The following is a 19,952-nucleotide window of genomic DNA, read 5'->3' on the forward strand; positions in this document are numbered from 1 at the left end:
AAAGTCATGTGAGGCGAAGTACCAATCACGGCTTACCCAAGTTAGGTTGTTGATCATGTTAATGCAAAAGAAACTAATAAACGAACTATTTATCCTAACATGAGGATAAAAATGTTTGTAGTGTGTCTTCTTTGACCACAGTGATAACATTTGGAAACGACTGTGTAGTTACTCGTTATGTGGTTCTTATCAATGGTAATGTATCTAGGTCCTCAAAACTTAGTCTGCCATCCCCATAGTGGTCTGCATGGCAGTATAAAAGCTTCTATATTAAATATTTAAACATTCAATATTAGATTTAATATTTAACATTAAAACTTGACATTTAACATTTAAATCTGTATTTAAGTTTAATATTTCAAGAAGTTGGATCATTTATATGTGTCTTTTCAAGAATAGGTCATTTATTAACTTTAAAATATTAATCCTAACCAGCCATGCTGGCACATTCCTGTAATCCCAGCACTTGGGAGATAGAGGCAAGACGATCCAAAATTTCAAAGGCTAGGAAGTACACAGTAATCTCAAGGCCAGTATGAAGTATATGAGACCCCAAACAAAGCAAAACATTGCGATCTCATATTTTCAGACACAGAATATTTATCTCTAGTCTCTTAGATACCAAAGGACAGCATGAGTAATGTATGTATGAATATTTTCATTTCTGTATCCAATCATGATACCATGTCTTTGTATGCATCTGATAATGTATACGCGAGTTAGATTTTAGCCACTTAACTCTTTGACAGCCTTTTAAGCAAATCATCCAATAAGATAATGATAATAAAACCACAACTTCTTTTCTCCTCTCCTCAAGAATTTAAAAAGCAGTAGGCTGTGTTCTTCTTCCTGTTAAAAAAAAAAAAAAGAACTCCCTTCACATTCCATCATTCAAGTAGGTTGCACTGAGATCAAAGTAGATCCTTAGCATACATTTCATGTAACAGTAATCTTCATGAAGTAGCATTTATTCCAAAATGAGTGTCTCTGCTGCAAGACAGTATGAATCTATTTAAATGTATTGAGAAGCTCAATATCTTCCCACCCCATATGAGTGAATTAAAACTCTCTTAGATGGGCACAGTAGTGCATGTTTACAATCTCAGCACTCAGAAGCCTGAATCACAGGGATTGTGACTTGGAGGCCAGCCTGGGCTGTATTGTGACACCCTGTCTCAAATATATAAATAATCCTTCGAAATAATACGATAAAAAATGAGACTCTTTAAGGAGATGCCACACTATAAGCTGGAAAGATCCAGACAATATGTTCAGTACCACGAGCTCATTGAAGAAAACCTCTCTCATGCTCTCCACTGTACCTCAAGAAATACGGCCAAGTCAAACAATATCCTGACAAACCTCATGAGCCTGGCTTTCTCGAGCACACTTCAGCGCTTCCTTTTGGGTTTGAGCTCCTAGTGACTGTTATAGTAACTGTCTCACTTTGCCCTTTAATCAAAACCATTCTAGAAAGTTCTATTTGAGAAAGAATCATCAACACATGTTTGAAATGTCATTGTCTCATCACCAGCGTCCCCTTTGCTGGGGGCTGTACACCACGATAATTAACCTTCACGCCTTCAGCTTGGAAGGCGTAACTCACGTCGCGGTCAATTATCTCACTATAGAGCCCCTAAGGATGGAAAGTATTGCTACAAAACCTAATTAGTAATTTTTTTTAGAATGTGTATTGTTTACTTGATAGTCTATAATGACTTCCTCTGAGGCAGGGTGGCCTATCATGGCAAGGTCCTACTTAGACAAGTTTTAGCAGTTCATTGACCTGACGAAAAGAACTGCCATGGTCTGTCGGCGCTCGGCAGCCACCGTTGACAGGATGGACTGTTTAGCGTTTCTCTCAAAGTCATTATGATATATCATGTCAGGTCCTCAGAAAAAGAACTTTTCTTTTCTTTCTTCCTTCCTTTCTTCCTTCTCTTTCTTTCTTCTTTCTTTCTTTCTTTCTTTCTTTCTTTATTTATTTTTTCTTTCTTTCTTTTTTCTTTCTTTGTTTAAAGATTTAGAACAATCAACCCGGTAGAGTGCATAACTCCTTGCAGATCTGAATAGGAACATACAAACCTCACGAATACCCAGTACTTTTCTAGTGCTCTCTCTCCTGTAGGCTGCTTGGCCCATGTAGCAATCCATCACTTCAAATGAAATGTGTCTTCTACCATTGCCAAGCTTCCATTCAAAAGAGCAATGACCACCGGTGCCATACATGGATGTTAAACATAGAAGGAAGGAACGCAAGATAGATGAGCAATTCAACATCAGATACTTATTGAAACATTTAAGTTAATTTTACAAGACATAGATCATGAATCAAACCACAAATTCTTCATCTACCTGTTTCTATTATTCTCCTGCCAAAGGGCTGAGACATTCTTATGCTGAGAAGTTATCAGATTGACTGAGAATAAGAGAAAAGTGTTGTGAGCCATCTCAGGGGTAAATCACCCTTACAGAACTGGGAACTGACTCTTAGGCTATTTTACCTTGTCAGTTCTTCTAGTTGGGTCTAATAAATCTTCTGAGTATCCTTCCTGTTCAGCAGGGGGGTAGACATACGACCTCTAGGCTTACTCAACCAGAGATGAGCTCACAAACCCTGTGCTTTCTAGCTATGAATTTACAATCAAAAGATTGAATGAAATACAATTTTAAATGTACACCATGGAAACCAATGGCTACTTCTCCTGAGAATCTTCCAATAGCCAATAGTTCAGCAAGGAAGGATAACTCCCCCCCATAAGCCTTGATTGTGTCTGGCTGATGACAGGTCCAGTGGTGTACTTACATGTGAACCCACCAGGACCCAATGGGCAGTTCCAAACTCATTCTCACACAGAGGGCCCTGAATATACTCAGTGGGCCACACAATGAACAAAAAGATATGAAATAGATTTATAAGAAGGAGGTTATGGGGGGCAGGGAAATGGGGAGGGTGGGGGTAAGAGTAGCCACAGTACATCTTATTCATGCATAAAATGATCAATGCATACATTTAATTAAGTTATAATAATAAAAATAAGTACTGATGAACTATCCGGGTCTTAGATTTAGGATTTGATTCTGCTTCAAGAAAGGGAAAACTTGAAAGCTCAGACCAAAAGAAATGCTCTGGCAGCTTCTATTTTTTTTTTTAAAGGTAAAATAGACATTTTATATTTAGTAATAAAGCAAAAGATTTTACCACTAGCTAATTTGTAAGATGTTAGGAACAACAACAGCTCTCTGTCTCACTGACTGAAAAACTAGAAGCTAAGTTGATTCCCAAACTTAAATAGTATTGGAGCAACTATGGGAGACAATATTCAGTTTGAAAAATCTCTTGTATTTAACTTGATGATGCAAGTCAATGATGCAAAGTAGGTTAAGATTACAGTAATTCAGTATTATGCTTTAGGATAAATATTGCTTAATACAGCTCGATGATAATACATAGACATATATAGATAGATGATAAGTGGACAGATAAATGATAGAAAATTATGAATGACAGATGAATAAGTGATAGATATATAAATGATAGATGGTAGATCTATAGATGATGATGATGAAGATAGGCGATAGATAGATAGATAGATAGATAGATAGATAGATAGATAGATAGATAGATAAATAGATAGAATATTGGTAGATCTTCCCGAGACATAGCAGGACTTTTAAAGACCTTAGTATAAGCAGAGTTTAAAGTATACTTGTAAAAGGTATTTGTTAGCCTTTCTAATCATATCTTAGAAGCCTTGTTAAATATTGCTTCTGGCAGTGAGAGGAAGAAGAAAAGAACAATGTGAAATCATGACAATATAATTCCATTAAGGAATATTTTAATAGGATTGAACTAACTTTTCAAAAAATAGTATAAGCCAAATGTGGTTTTTTTGTTTTGTTTTGTTTTTTGTTTGCTTGTTTGTTTTCTACAGAGAGGAGAGAAAAACTAGTCTAGTAATATCTGAGCCTGGAACTCAGTGTTGACAGATCACCAAGCCCTTGTTTCTGTAATGTATTTTAGGAATGCAGAAGTTGGCCATGAGAAGGAATCTGGGGGAGAATCACCAGCATCACTGTAGGAATTTCTACACACAGATTACATTTTGAATCAGGAACTGAAACCTTTTCCATTTAGAGCTCAAATCCACTGTGTGTATAGGGCAAGGAGTTCAGGAGGATCATTAAACCAGTTCTGACAGGCTGACTTGGTATCAGAGGTCAAGAAACCAGTTTAGAACAAAATGAGAAAACTGAAATGTAGAGCAGAAAATGGGAAAGAAGACTGCCAGAGGGAGTCTCTTCTTCACAACCTCAACAGCTATCCAGATTACCTGCCATCTTATGTATCAGTACTAAGAATTCACCATCCCCAACCTAGTCAGTAGTCCAATTATGCACTGGTGATTCTCTAGTGTGATCAGTAAAAGTATCCTTTCAAAGACCTCAAAGTCCATCACAGAACCATCTGGAAGAAGTACACTGACCTGTCTTGTCTCCACAATGTAATGAGATGTGTGTCTTCTGAACACCCATGTAATTATTTTCAATGAAACATTTAAACTTGAAAAGAAAATAGCATTAAATAATTTTGACAGATCATGATCATTAGAAAGCAATTGGAATCTGTCTATTCAAGTGAAAGAAGTCAGTGGACCATCTCTTTGAACCTTATTTTGCAACTTTTAAAATCCTAATTTTAAAATCCTTAGATGAGATTCTCTCCTCTCCCCCTCTCTCTCTCTCTCTCTCTCTCTCTCTCTCTCTCTCTCTCTCTCTCTCTCTCTCTCTCTCTCTCTCACACACACACACATACACGCACACACACCAGTATTGAAGTTTCTGAACCCAAAAGATAGTCTTCACTTTATGAAATCTGACTACCTTTTTCTTTTCTGTCCCACTTTTCTGCTGATAATTCTTCCCATTATTACTGTTCTCTATCACCTTTCAAATCTTCTACTGCATACATTTCTTTCAAAAGTAATGAAATATAGAAAAGAGGACATACTAAAATATCAACCTAAAATGATCAATAATGACTATCAGAACAATGTAAGGCTATGGTAAAAAGCTGAACACAGGATCGTCTCCAAACAGTATTACACTTAAGTAGTGATAAATCATGTGTGCAAACAAGGCACTTTGGCCACCCCTTCATTATCACAAGCTGAGCATCTGTAATCTGAAATTTAGTCAGTGTGATTTACATGTGACTTCAGGCCACATGCTCACTGTAAAACACAAGCACATTGAAAGTATTGTATAAAATCACCCAGAACTGGTAAAAGCACTGAGAATCAACAATTGTGAGTACCCAGCCATATGAATAGCATCTGTATCAACCCCACTTCCATGAAATCTCAGGGAATGTTGCTAAAGGTGTTGGCAGGAGGTGAGGGAGAAGATGGTAGGAATGCGAGGACGGGAGGAAGATTGTGAAATACTGTCATCTGAACATGGTGTAGCTGTTGCACATGCAGACTCTCTGTCACTGTAGTTATCTCCTCAAGACCTGAACAAGATCAAACCAGCCACAATTCTAGCATGGAAGGGGAGACCCATCCCTAGCTAAAGAGCTATTGGTAGCTGTCACATTTTTCAGGCATGTGACCCATATTCGAGAAGATGGCCCCATACTCATGCACGTAGGGGCGGTGCTAATTAGATTCAGTGGATGCTATAAAAAAGAGTATTTTGTGCATGTAACTACTTGTTTAAAGATGGAATGAAGAATAATTGTGTAAAGTTAACTGAAATGTATTTTATGTTTAGACTTGGGTCCTTTTCCTCACCTTCTTTATATAAATATTTCTGAAAATAAAGAGTCCTGAAATCCAAAGCATTTCTGGTCCTAAGCACTAATACAAGAGCATTGGACTATATTAGCAAGAGCTCATGAGAGCCAACTTTTAAGAGTTTTTTATCCAGGTAGAGATGACCTGACAGTTTCTGAAAAGAAACAAATGGTGGGCACATAACTGCACGTACGCAGTGGGAAGGGTACTGACTGTCCCTGTGGTCCTGGAGAGCAGTCTGATACTGAGGGCAGTTATGTGCTACACCAAAAGTCCCACACGTAGTAAAACACACCAGGCCTTCTTGTTTTGTATGTCACACATTGGTCGTCAAGGTGGCATGCACATGCTCCTACATGTTTCAGTATTTTATACACACAACTTAGAAAACTCAAAGTAATATAGGTAGCATGATATTTCCAGCGCTCTCCATATTGAAATTGATGCTGCACAAGAATCTTATCATCAATTTTTATAGTCTATTAATTCATCCAGTGTCAATCATGTCCTTCAGGGTCTTAGCACTTACCAATAATATTTATTCAGTACTGGACCACAGGTATGCCATCCTGGCCACCATAAGTCTGTCCATCATAGCTAAATGTCTTAGGCCTCTGAGCCCCTCATCTTTCCTACTCCTCTGTCTGACTAGCTCTGCATTCCATGTTCTGGCAAGAGCACGGTTTTCATATTACTTCTTTCCATTTCTTCTACTGAAAGTCTAAATCCACCTCTCAATATCTCCTCCCTAAGTCATAGACTACCACAACTGCTCACCTATCCTTTCAATCAATTTCACACATTTTTCCTTTGAAAGGATATCAGGCAAATACTGTCAGTAGCCTCTCTTGATCAGAAAACTAAAATCATTTGGAAGCCTTGTTAGAATCAATACCAAAAGCTCCCTAGAAGAAATTCCTGGGATTGGTGTTAGAAGGCAAATATATAGAAAGACTATACAAAGTTCACAAAAGTTATCCTATTTGCAGTGGTACTAGGAGGGGAAAAATGATAATTGAAGAGAAATTTTGATGATGCAGTTTTCTAATAAATTGGGAACAATGACCCTTGAAGGACCATAAAGAAAGTGAATGTCAAGATAATTTATTATTGTTACATTGTCTACCTCATTTTTCACTTTGTCTTACTGAACTATGATATCCTTAGAAACCAGCAAACATCCCTAACATTAATGAACATTTGAGCAGCGCATTAAAAAGCCAGAAGAAAAGACCTGACCCAAAGCGTTGCTGACTTTCTCATTTCTTTGAATTTCAACAGCAAAAGCGTTAACTGGGGTGAGTGATGCATAGGATCCTTATGGATGGGCTTGGATTCAGAAGGCAGATGAGTAATGGTCAAAGGTCACAGCCCTCTCTGAAGACATACCCCCCTTTCACAGGCAGACCCAGTATCCCTCACCGCATTTCAAAGGATATCCAGAGACTTACTGAGAGCTGTTGTTTTCATTGTAGAAGAGCCAGTTTCTATGCATGCCGCTTGGACAAGCATTTATATGTGATTGGCGGAAGGAACGAAACCGGTTACCTGTCCAGTGTGGAGTGCTACAACCTGGACACAAATGAGTGGCGCTATGTGTCATCTCTGCCTCAGCCACTGGCAGCCCATGCAGGAGCAGTGCACAATGGGAAAATATACATTTCAGGCAAGCCGTTCTTCCATCTTTCTTTGCAAAGCTCACTCACTGTCCAAGGCATTGACTTGACCCAGATGTGTCTGTCCTTCCACAGGGGGTGTGCACAATGGAGAGTACGTGCCCTGGTTGTATTGCTATGACCCCGTCATGGATGTCTGGGCCCGCAAACAGGACATGAACACGAAACGTGCTATCCACACTCTGGCTGTGATGAATGATCGCTTGTACGCGATTGGAGGGAATCATTTGAAAGGTGTTTTCTTGTTTGTTTGGCGTCATTTTGTTTTGTTTTGTTTTGTTTTTATGGCCAAGTAACATTTGCATCACATGCTCTTTGCTAAGGCTTTTCTTGTTACATAATCACAGATAACTATGTAAAAAGCACATTAACCAAGTATAATCCACTGTGTGTAAATTAACACTTCCCTAGAGCGAGCACTTATTGTGTTTCAATTCCACAGATAGGATTATGTTTAAGTTACTATACACATTAAAGAAATGAATAATGACGTCTGGGGGAAACAGGAGCATTAATAACTAAAAATGCACAATTTGTTATAACAGTGAAGCCGGTGAAATAAATTACTCTTTATCTCCAAAGTTGTAGTAATGAATTGTCCTCCAGAAAATTGTTTTTTGCTGCAATCGTAAAAAACTGTGCTCACAGGTTCACAGAACTAATGTATAGATTTTTTTCTTAAAGCAAAAACTTGGAGTCTAAATTTAGAATTATTTAAGTATTGAACATCAAATGATCTATGATTCTCAAATTGAATTGCTTTTTTGGACTTAAAACAAAAGCACAGTATTTGTAAAGCCATTGCTTGGCTGTTTTCCTTTCCTGGATATGTGTTTATGTCACTTTATAGAATTTCAGATGTGGATAACCCACATTTGGTGGGAAACAGATCCATGATGCTGAAATTTACCCGACCTACCTTGAGTCTCAGTTTCCTCAACTCAACACTAGGAAATTGTTCTAAAGTGAACTCTAAAATCTCTGCAAGCTCCTGAACGCACCAGAAACAGGCTGTGCTGAGAGTGGTAAACCCAATGTATTCACTTTTCCTACCACAACAGGAGTCCAGAGGAAAGTCAGCCATGGAAAGGCTTTCTAATACATATTTACCCATAAATTTAATAAAAATCACATGACCTAACTTTTATGTCTATAATTTGAGTTCTTGTTCACCCAGAAAAGTTGATAGCCTAGTGTGTGCCTGCTGTCCACCTCCATGACCCCCACAATGGGAAAGGATTCTCCTTCTAACTGCCACAGTTCCATTAGTTTGTTTGTTTGTTTGTTCATTCCTTTCAATGATTTAGATTAATCTTTTGGCTTTTGAAATAAAGTATGATGTTTTTTCTCATTTCATTTTCATGAGACACTATATGTCTCAGTGACTTTTATATTCAAGATTATGATTGGACAGAGACTGCATAGTAACACACTGAGTAAGAAAACATGTGAATGCACACACATGAGCATGGACATGCATGCATCAAAAGTCTAGAGGGTGGAGGACATAGTTCAGATAGTGGTGTTTGCCTAGCTATGATGCATAAAGCCCTGGACTAAAGACGTAGCATCAAAGAAAACAGACATGATGAGGTACACCTATAATCCCAGCACTGAGAAGGTAGAGGCAAAAAAAAAATCTAAATTTGGGATCATCCTTGGCAACAAATATACCATATTGGAGGTCAGCCTGGACTACCTGAGACATTCATATTCATTCTCTCTCTCTCTCTCTCTCTCTCTCTCTCTCTCTCTCTCTCTCTCTCTCTCTCTCAGATATGTACATAGATTTGTGTGTGTGTATGTGTGTGTGTCTGTGTGTCTGTATGTGATTTCAGGAGGCATAATGAAAAGAGAAAGTTATGATTGGAATCCCAGTTTGAAATAAATTAAATGTTGTAGCATCCCATTTAAGACATGTATTAAAGCATGTCTGTAAAAGAGGAATAATAACTGTATCCTTTTGTGATACTTGAACTCAAAATCTATAGTACATATGAAATGAGGCATAGAGAAGGTGTACATGCCCCCTAAACAACACCTTAGAATTTCAGGATTTAGATATTTTCCCATATGCTCATTTTAAGTAGATATAAAATTTGCAGTAGGCATATTGTTCTATTGTAATACCACTTGTGTGTTTATTTTGTATAAGAAATTAGTGATCTGAAATCACCTGTCTGCTTTCTCAAGAATGAAAATTATTCCTTTGAGGTTGTCTTCTCAAATATGTTTGAAGAATCATGGTATTAATGTATGCATATAGATTGTCAGCTAGAACTCCATAGCATGCATTTAAGCAAACAAAATACAATCTTTACTGCTCCTCTTTCTTACTATGTAGCCCAGACTGTCCTTGAAACCATGATCTCCCTACTCAGTTTGCAGAAGGATAAGCTCACAGCCCTGTGCTCCTCCTTCTACCTCTTAGAGGAGTCTTCCATAGCTGGGGTAGTGATGAGGTCACTGAGAACAATGTACGTTCTGGGCCTTAGTGGAACCTTTATGGCCACCTGGACAAGCCTGTCTCAAAAGACAAAGTGGGTCCCATCCAAAAAATGATATCTGAAGTTCATCTCTAGCCTACACACATATACTCACACACATACACACTCAACACAGACTCAAACACAGTCACACAGACACATACACATTTATGCATACACTCACACACAGATACACACAGACACACATAGACACACATATACACACACTCACAGAGACACAGATACACACACAGACACACACACAGACACACAGACACACACACACACACACACACGAGTAGGGAAGCAGCAGAGACAAAGACCCTCAGAGCTTTCAGCCCCAGCCCCAAACCTTGATCCTTGAAAACTACTCCACTAATCACTGAAGTTGTCTATACACATAAGCAGATTCTAGAAAAGGCTTAAGATTCTAAACAATGAATTTAATTGACTAAACTACTTTGAGAGAACCAAACATTTAAGAAAAGCAATAAACCTTAGTCTGTGGAAGTCTGAGCTCTGATGCACGTGCATCTGTATTCAGATGCTGCCTTTATAAAGCACAAGCATGCTAGTTGTGTTGTTGTCTTGAGTCTTTTAAAATAATGTTATAATAAATAATTTTAATAAGGCCTACTCCTGTGTAATCAACCTTATGACACCTGCTTAGGCTAATGTAAAATATCCAAAGACTATTGTGTGTTGTTTGTTGTTTTTAGAAGTTTTGATGCCTCCCAATTTCACTAATGCATTATGCATTTGTGTCTTCAAAATCACAATTGTATTGTCTTCAAAGTTACTTCTTAGCCACAGCACTGTTTTAAAGAGAAGTAGCCTCAAACGGACTGTGGAAGTCACTCTGTCCTCCATGCCGCCCCCTCCCGTCACCTAGGTTTCTCCCACCTTGACGTCATGCTTGTGGAGTGCTATGACCCAAAAGGCGACCAGTGGAATATTCTCCAAACTCCCATCCTGGAGGGTCGAAGTGGCCCCGGCTGTGCAGTGCTTGACGACAGCATTTATCTAGTTGGGGGCTACAGCTGGAGTATGGTATGTATTTGTGTTTCTCTCATCCTACTCCTGTGTGTGCTTGCTTCTGTTGTTTCCTGCAGTATACCATCATGCTGTATGTGCCCTTAAGTATGTCGGGTTTATGTGCAATGGCACAGCACTGTGAAAGGGGACAGAACTGCATGATGCAGTAGACATGGTTGCTAGTCTCCCACCTGTCCGACAGCAGGCACAGCATCCCCAGATTGCTCCTACATCCGTGTGTTTATGATTCTGGTTTTCCAACTCAAAGCCAAATGGAATGATTTTCCATGTATTCTGTAGAAATTAAATATGGAACTCTGAAAAGTTTCTGACTAGAACAGGGAAAGCATGGAAATTAATTCTTCAATGTCTGTGAATTCTATTTAGGGCATGAGAGTTGCTTTTCACCCCTTCCCATCTTGAAAATTTCCAAACATAAACAAAAATTGAAAGGGCAGTGGATTCTCCTTCCCTGATCACCCAGTGATGTCATTCTTTAAGTTTGACTGAAAAAAAAAAAAATGTGAATCAAATCCACAATGTCCTATTTCACCTTAAAGGTCTCAGTATTTATCTTTTAAAATGTTATTCACTTACATCATCACTTATCATGCCAAAGAGTTACAATAATTGCTTTATGTCCAAACCAAACTTAAGTTTTTCCAATTGTCTTAAAAATTGATTAAAAAAATCAAAACATTCAAATCAAGATTTGATACATCTCACAAATATTTGATTATCATGTTCCATAGATCCCCACCATCTAGAACATTACCTCTGGGCCACATTTGGTTTCTTGACTTGTTGACAAAATAATCTTATTGTCACGCAGAATACCCCACATTGTGGGAATGGCAAATAACCTCCTTGTACTGTCGTTTAAAATAGTTCTTCAGACTAGATGTTAGTCAGGAGTTGATCAGGCTTTAACTTTCTATTATTTATTTATATTTTTTATTTTTCTGTAAAAAGAAAAGAAGGGAGGGAGGGAGGAAGGGAGGGAGGGAGAAAAACTAAATATTTGAAAAAAGAGCCTGTGTGTTTGGATTACATATCAGGAGATAGATCAGGGCTAGGAGTCAATTTGATTATTCTTATAGTGATGCCTATTTTTATATTGCCTTATTTATTGCTGTTAGTTTTATAAGATCAGTTTGAAGTTCTAATAACATAAGTTTTTCTTTTTTTAATTTTGCTTCAAGCAAGATTATGATGTAAGTTTTGTGCCACTTTTAAAAAATTAGTTATATAAAGGCAAATATGATTTGACAGATAAGCCTAGATTTTCAGACATGTGCCTGTTTTCTGGAGCAAATTGCTCACTACAAGAGTAAACATGCATCCAAGCAGACATCAAGAATATACATTCAGAAAATACCATGAGTTTTGTTGGGGGATTTTGTTTCTTGTGGTTATATTTGGAAAGGAAAATATTACTCAAGCATGAACCTTAAAGTTGACAAAGACACCAAAATTAAAGCCATTGTTCATTTGCTGTGTGACCTCTTGAAAATAATTAAATCAGTATATGGATACATTCTCAGTCTACTCTAAAATGCCCTGCTACCCCTTTGCTCCATTGTTCCCAGTGAAAAAAACATAAAAGCAAAGAAATGTTATAACAGTCTAGTATCCACTTTGCTTCAATTATTTAAATAAAAATGTGAATTTATCTTTATTCTTCTTTAATTTAAACCTACTGGACAAATTCCCATTTCAGGTCAATTATTTGAAAGCAACCACTGAGCATTAAGGATGTCTTAGGTATTTATTTGAGTTTGATTACCAGCTATCAAAAACACACCACAAGGGCCAGAGAGGTAGCTTGGTCAGTCAAGTTCTGTTTTGCCTGCCTGAAGACCTAAATGTCATCTCCAGAACTCTTGTACAAATGATTTTAGTGTAAGCATTGGAAGGCAGATGAGGCAGACATTAGCCTACTTGGCAAGTCCTAAGTCCAGAAGAGATCCTGTCTTGAGAAAGAAAGGGTGAACACTTGTGAGGACCAACACTAGAGGTTGTTTTCTGTCCTCCACAAATATGTGCAGGCAAGCATGCTCACTTCACACACACACACACACACACACACACACACACGCTCGCACACACACATTCACACACAAGCTTACAAGATTTTGAAGTGTCAATTTCAAATATTTCTGTAGAATGCAACAGTTGAAAGCCTGTTGAGTTGATTTGAAGTGTTTTAGGTTGAGCAGAGGTCTTCCCAGTGTAGCTATGGAGAGTGACATTACTGTTCTGCTCTGAGTACCCTCCCCTAAGTATTCCCTGCTCTGCCGTTCCAGGGTGCCTACAAGTCATCTACAATCTGCTATTGTCCAGAAAAAGGAACCTGGACAGAACTTGAAGGCGATGTGGCTGAACCCCTCGCAGGCCCAGCCTGTGCAACAGTCATTCTACCAGCCTGTGTACCCTACAACAAATGACAGCAGGAAGTTCTGGCATAGTGCCACATCTAGGATGCAGGGACAGATGATGTACTGTCCTGTATTCAAATGGTACAACTGCCCAAATCCACCTTTGGTTTCTGATGACTTACAAGTGACTACAAAAACAGAGATCTGGTCTTGAGCAGAGACTATTGTTCACAACTCAGATCACACTCAACTTGTGGTGACAGACTCTTCCATATCAGGCTGGTTTTAACTTGTTCCGCCTTTACACAAACTCATGTGGAGCTGAACTTTCAAAAAGGGAAGATAAACCACAGAAGTTTGGCCCCAGAGACCTAAGATCTGTATTGTGCATTGTTTCCTAACTGCATGTGATAGAATTGGACATTTGGAGAATATTTTGTACATGAATGATTCAAAATCCAACCCACCAAATGGTTACCCTGTATTCCAGAAACTCACTTGATTCTGTACTGGTAAACACTTGGCTTCTTCACCAACTCCATAGGTAACACAGCAAAGGAAAACCACAGAAGATGGAAGACAGGCATCTTTGTTCCCACACAATCATACCTTCTATTCCTTACAGCTTCCCGTGGGATTGGGAAAAGTAAGTTGTTGGTCTTTTGGGCAATTGTTCTCTGCCAGACTCTTAACTTTGTGTCTTTGATACTCCTTGAAAATTAAAACTAAGTACACCCTGTTACTCTTCAGCTCCCAGAAACTTATGCTTCCTCATTTCTTAAAGTATTTTAAGTAGTGAACATAAGGACAATTTGCCTCAAAATAGAAGACCAACAACTCCATCATGGAATATCGCAGCAATTCTGTTAGATAGCAATTTGTTCCAAATTTAATCCATAATAAAAACTGACAAATCACTCTCAGAAATTTGGGTACACAAGGGAAACATTCTCTCAAGTACAACACAATTATCTATCTATCTTTAATATTCTTAAAGCACATGACTTCCGGTTGCAGAAATGGCTCAGTGGTTCAGAGCACTTGCTTCTCAGGCAAAGGACCTGGGTTTGGTTCTCAGCAACCATGTGGCAACTTAAAATCATCCATAATTTCAAATCCAGGGTGCCCATTGTTCCAGGTACACATGCAGTGCACTTACAAACTTGTACGCATAAAATAAAAATAAATAACTCTTTTAAAATAATTATTTTTTAAAAACCAGACTTAGAAACTCATAGTACATGACGGCACACGTCCTCACTTTTGTCTGGCTCTAGATACCTGATTCTCATTCTTCCTCCAATCACCCATTGTTTGTGATCACTGGAGATGCCTGGACTTGCTCAAGTGAGCAATTGATTCTTCTTTTTAGGAACTCAAAACATAAAAAGATCAGGAGAGCATGACATGGTCTCTTTATGGCCAATCAGAAAAGCAAAACTAACAGAAATGTGAATTAGACTTTAAAGCTTGTCTGAGTTTGACCAACACTGTCAGGCACGTACAAGAACCTAAATGGTTTTTTTTTTTTTTTAAATCACAAAGAAATATTGAACCTTTCAACAAATGTGATATTAAAATACCAAGCAGGGGTAGCCACAGGTGAGAACAAATGCCTTCATGGGAAGCTTTCACGAGCATCTCAAGGTGGCTGGGCATACCAGAATCCAATGATGTTTCTACAGAAAAGTGCAATCTTTGTTGTTTTTGTATTTATTTGTATGTTCAGATCCAAAGGATCCGTTGTAAAAATATATATGTGAATATATATACATAACCAGTGCAATCAGCTTTCATTTTCTTTTTCTTTTTTTGAAAACATACGGATATACAGAAAGACAATAAGAACGTGAGAAACGCCCACCATCACCTGGAGAGCACAAGCTGTTTCTGAAACCTTATTCTCAGCTGTCACCACTTCTTCCCAAAGCCACTGTTTATACAAGGGTGTCGGCTTTTCCTTAGATTTGTTCTTTCCTTTATTTTTTATCACTAACCAAATTAAATAAAAGCATATATGAGAACTCTAAAGCTTTCTGTATTTCAGAGAGATGCAAACTTCTAGAGTAAAAAGTGAATCAAAAGTCACAGAGGATGTAAATTTTGTACAGAACTAGAATGTAAATGAAGCTTGCTTGGAAGGGGAAAAGTTTAAATAAAACTTTATGTACAAATTTGACTGTCTCTCATAGACGTCCTTATAAAACATTCATAGATTGGATTGTTTCAAGGTTTATAATATATAGATGCCTAAATAGTTTTATTTTTTATATTTTTACTCTACAGATCTACTTAACTTCCTCATTGAATGTTACAACATATAGTACAGACAATGTGAAAAATTATGAAAGGCTTCTAAAAAAACTTTTATGAATTGTAAATTATGCAAGTGAATTTAAGTTTTCTATCACAAGTTCATGACAATAAGACAGAATTTATTCAAAATTGAATAACTAAATGTTTATGGGCATTTTTATAGATACCTTAGCAACCAACTGTCCATGTAGATGAGATTAAAAATAGCTGCATGCTTCCTACAGAATAAGGGGAGCCCATATTAACTAAGTCAATTTTATAAATGCAAAGTAGTTGATCTTCCTTTAAAGCAAGTCTGTCAAAGAAGTTGAACATGATAATTAGAGGACATGTGGCTGAGACAGAGGGAAACCAGACCTTACAGCTAAAAGGTGCAGCTGAGTCACTGTCTTAGTTTGGTTTCTATTGTTATAATAAAATGCTGGCCAAAGCCAACTAGGGGAGGATACAGTTTATTTGACTTCCTGCTCCATATCACAGTCTGATACCGAGGAAAGTCAGGGTACAAAATCAAAGTACAAACCTAGAGGCAGGAGCTGAGGCGGAGCCCATGGAGGAGTGCTGCTTACTGGCTTGCTCCTCGTGGCTTGTTCAGTCTGCTTTCTTATACACCTCAGAAACACCTGATCAGGGGTGGTCCTACCCTGAGTGGATTGATCCCTTCCACAAAATCATTAATCAAAACCAATGCCCTATAGGCTTGCTTTTGGGCCAATCTTATGCAAGCATTTTCTCAACTAAGAGACTTTCTTCCCAGAAATGTCTAGGTTTGTGTCAAAGTGACAAAACCCAACCTGGCAAAGAACATTGTGAAGTCTGAAGCCTGCAAGCTGGAAAGAACTGATCTGCCACTTCCTAGAACATTGTTGAAGTGATTAAATTCACAAAGGACGGATGCCCTTTCTTCCTTACTAGTTTCTGAAAGTGGGAGCAATGGATTTCTTTTTCCTCTGACTGCACCTCTTTTTCTGTATAATATGCTTTTTTTTATGAAAAAAAAAAAAAGTTTTCTAAACACAGTCTCCACTTGCACCTTGTAAGCCAAGCAGAAAAGTAGGGCTTCTTCCAAATACCCTGAGAGCAACTTTTATAGGCACGTGAGGACATGCTTGTCTTTTTTTTTTTTTTAATCTCAAGGAACCACTGAGTTTGGGTCAACAAGTAGGCTGTAGTTTAACTCTGACAAACAGTTACCTAATACTTGATCAAATCTGAGGTCAGAAGAGAAAATATTCTGAAGAAAACAACACACCCTTTCCAGGAATATTTCTCATAACTGATAGACATTAGGGGAATAGGCTTAGGAACATCTTTCTCACTAAGTAAGCTGTCTGTCACCTTAAAGTCTGTATCTGTTCTCTCAAAGCTGATCTTTTCTCAACCATTGGACCCTTGTCAACATGGTACTAAGTATTTATTGTTGTTGTCCCAGAGGACATTGTTAGGAATGTCCCCTTCCAATTAAACTTGATTCTTTACATCGAAATGTAGGTGCTTTTAATCTGATGGCCTGGTTATATCCTGCCAGAGAATTATAGGTTGAAAATATTGTAACTTTGAAGTGTGTCCTACTTATATTACTGAAATATCCTAGCAATACAATTCACTGAAGAAAATCACCCTAAAGCCAATGGGCTGCCTGGTACCCATAGTTCATTACCAATGTCCAGCATCATTTAAAGAAATTATACAGTGTATGACCAATCTAAAAAAAAAAAAATCAAAACTCAAACTGTGAAGTATAGTTGTTGTTGTTGTCTCTGAACACATCTTGCCTTTACACGATCTCAAACCAAAAGCCAGGGACATCTGTATTTAAAAACCAAACACACACACACATGCTCTCTCTCTCTCTCTCTCTCTCTCTCTCTCTCTCTCTCTCTCTCTCACACACACACACACACACACACACACACACACACACACACACACAAGACTAGCATGGCATATCAACACCAGCTATTATACTTTAAAGGTTTGGTAGGAAATAAAAATAAGGAAAGGTTAACAGTGAGCGTGAGAAGAAACTGAACTTAATAGCAGGGTCTGTATAGCCATAGCTATAGAGTGCAGATCTAAACAACACAATGAAGAGGTACTGATTACTGGCTGGGATTTCTTTGTGGCTATTTAGTCCATTAAGTGTTGCTATAACAGGGTACACTGGAATATAGTGGACAGAATCAGTGGCTGTAGTGATTTGTTGTCAAATTGACACTTAGCATCACCTAGGAGACACACTGATGGGTGTGTCTGTGAATGTGTTTCCAGAGAGATTTAACTGAGGAAAGAAGATCTACTTCCTTCACATGTGAGTGGCACAATCCTGTTGACTGTGTCCAAGACTGAATAGAAATGAAGAGAAGGAAAGTCAGGTGAGCACCCGCATCAATGCCCCTCTGTTTACTAACTATGAATATATTATAATTACTATAATATAACTTGCCCAATGCCCTTCTCATCATGAGGGACTGTATGCACTGAAACGATGACCCAACGTAATCCTTCTTTACCGAAGTCAACTTATCAGGTATTTTGTCACAACAGCAAGACAAATAAAATCAATGCGGTATCTCATTCATCTAGAGGTTAAGAAGTCTAATATCAAAGAGGTGTCATCTAGCAAAAAGCCTTCTTGTCCTGTCATTTTATGCATTGAAAGAAAGGACGCTTACAACCACACATTGTGATAAGGTTAAGTACCTTATCTGGAGCAAAGCTTGGACTCATACCAAGACTTGAAGGTCATTCCCTAACTGTCAGGCCCAGCTGCCTACAAAAAGTGTTTTCTACCAGTCTCTTCATTATCATGGAATTTAATGGGGACTGTTGTTTCTCCCCAAATAAATAGCATGTGCTATTGCATAAAATGGACACTTATGATCTACTTGGCAAGGGCTATAGTGGTGTGAACGAAAAGCTGGGAAGGCTAACAGGGCAGAGAGGAGACTGGCTTTGTAACCTTGGAAGGTTACGTTTTCTCGCTTATAGTTCTAGTCTTCATATAAAAGTAATAATCTGTTCCTGATCACAAATACGAGAAGCAGATGTAAAGTACCTTGTAAAATGCATACACCAACTATCCAATGCAGTGACCAAGTGCACCATTTAGCCTAGCATGCCAGACGCCTTCCTGTCGGCCCCAGCCTCACTTTCATTGTGCCTTTTTCTTTTCTTACTTCATTGAGCAACATGAATTTTGACTGTTCCACAAATACAGCTATGTTCCTCCATCTTTTTCCTTACTTGTGAATTTTCTCCAAAAGAGCATCATTTCAGGCCCCATACGCTCTACAAAAAGCCTGTCCTTCAAGGTCCAGTTCAAACTCTACTGTTTTCAGTCAGCCTTTGGGATCATGAATACTGTTCCTCCTGCTTCCTTTTAACCAAAGGCTTCTTTGACTTTCTCTAACCTGTGCTATCTGCAAGGTCTAATAATCTGACCCTTTTACTAGATTTGAGGTTCTTTGAATTTAATGATGAAGCATAACACTGAGCTACAAAATATTTGCTTAATAAAAATGAAATTGTAGTCATCATTAACACGCTTTAACTGTGTAAATGTTGCCAAGAACAAGGGGAAGAAATGTAATCACCTTTAATGCACTATCTAAAATAGCTCCTGTATTTTGGAGTCTGAGCTCTCTACAGCCTTTTTTATTTATATGTTTATGCAGTCTATAACAGCTAGATATATACTTTTAATAAGAATTTATTTTTTCAACTTATAATTACATCATTACCCTCTTTTTTTCCTCCTCCAAACTCCTCTGATGAAACTTTTTTGCTCTTTCTCTGAATCATAGTCTCTTTAACTTGAATTATTGTTACACACATCATATATACATGTGTATAAATGTCTATTACTGAAGAATAAATGCATCCTGCTCAGTTCATATGCTACTTATATGTAGATGATCTCAGGGCTGAACAATTGGTATTGAATAAGCAGTTGGGTGGATTTCCACTGAAGACTACCTCTCCCACTTTCAACATTTCCCAGTTGTTTATAGTTCTGGTTTTAGAGTTGAAACGCCATGAGCACTCTCCTTCCATGTTAGCACGTCCATTGCTGTTATCCTTGTTCAGGTCTTGCCTGGGCAGCCATGTTGATTAGACTTCAGAGATGTGGTGTTTTGAAGAAAAATGGCCCCATGGGTCCACAGGGAGTGGCACTACTAAGCAGTGTGGGCTTTTTGAAGTAGATGTGGCTTTGTTAGAGGAAGTGTCATGGGGTTGGGGTGGGGGATGAGCTTTGAAGTC

General features: G+C 38.1%; 1 protein-coding gene across 3 annotated transcripts in view; it reads left to right on the plus strand.

The window, feature by feature from the left end:
* Nucleotides 1-15,547, plus strand: part of Klhl14 (kelch like family member 14) — a 107,055-nt gene extending 91,508 nt beyond the window's left edge. For 2 of the 3 annotated variants that reach the window (XM_034518295.2, XM_076912937.1), the window contains 4 exons: nt 7,274-7,464; nt 7,550-7,708; nt 10,853-11,010; nt 13,302-15,547. In XM_034518295.2, the coding sequence (XP_034374186.1) occupies nt 7,274-7,464; nt 7,550-7,708; nt 10,853-11,010; nt 13,302-13,442 (649 nt within the window). In that variant the 3' untranslated portion in view covers nt 13,443-15,547. The remainder of the gene's footprint in view (nt 1-7,273; nt 7,465-7,549; nt 7,709-10,852; nt 11,011-13,301) is intronic. The other variant, XR_013103823.1, reaches the window with a different exon arrangement.
* The last annotated feature ends 4,405 nt before the right edge of the window (nt 15,548-19,952 follow it).

This window comes from Arvicanthis niloticus, chromosome 14 (assembly GCF_011762505.2).
Source record: "Arvicanthis niloticus isolate mArvNil1 chromosome 14, mArvNil1.pat.X, whole genome shotgun sequence".
NCBI classification, from domain to species: domain Eukaryota; kingdom Metazoa; phylum Chordata; class Mammalia; order Rodentia; family Muridae; genus Arvicanthis; species Arvicanthis niloticus.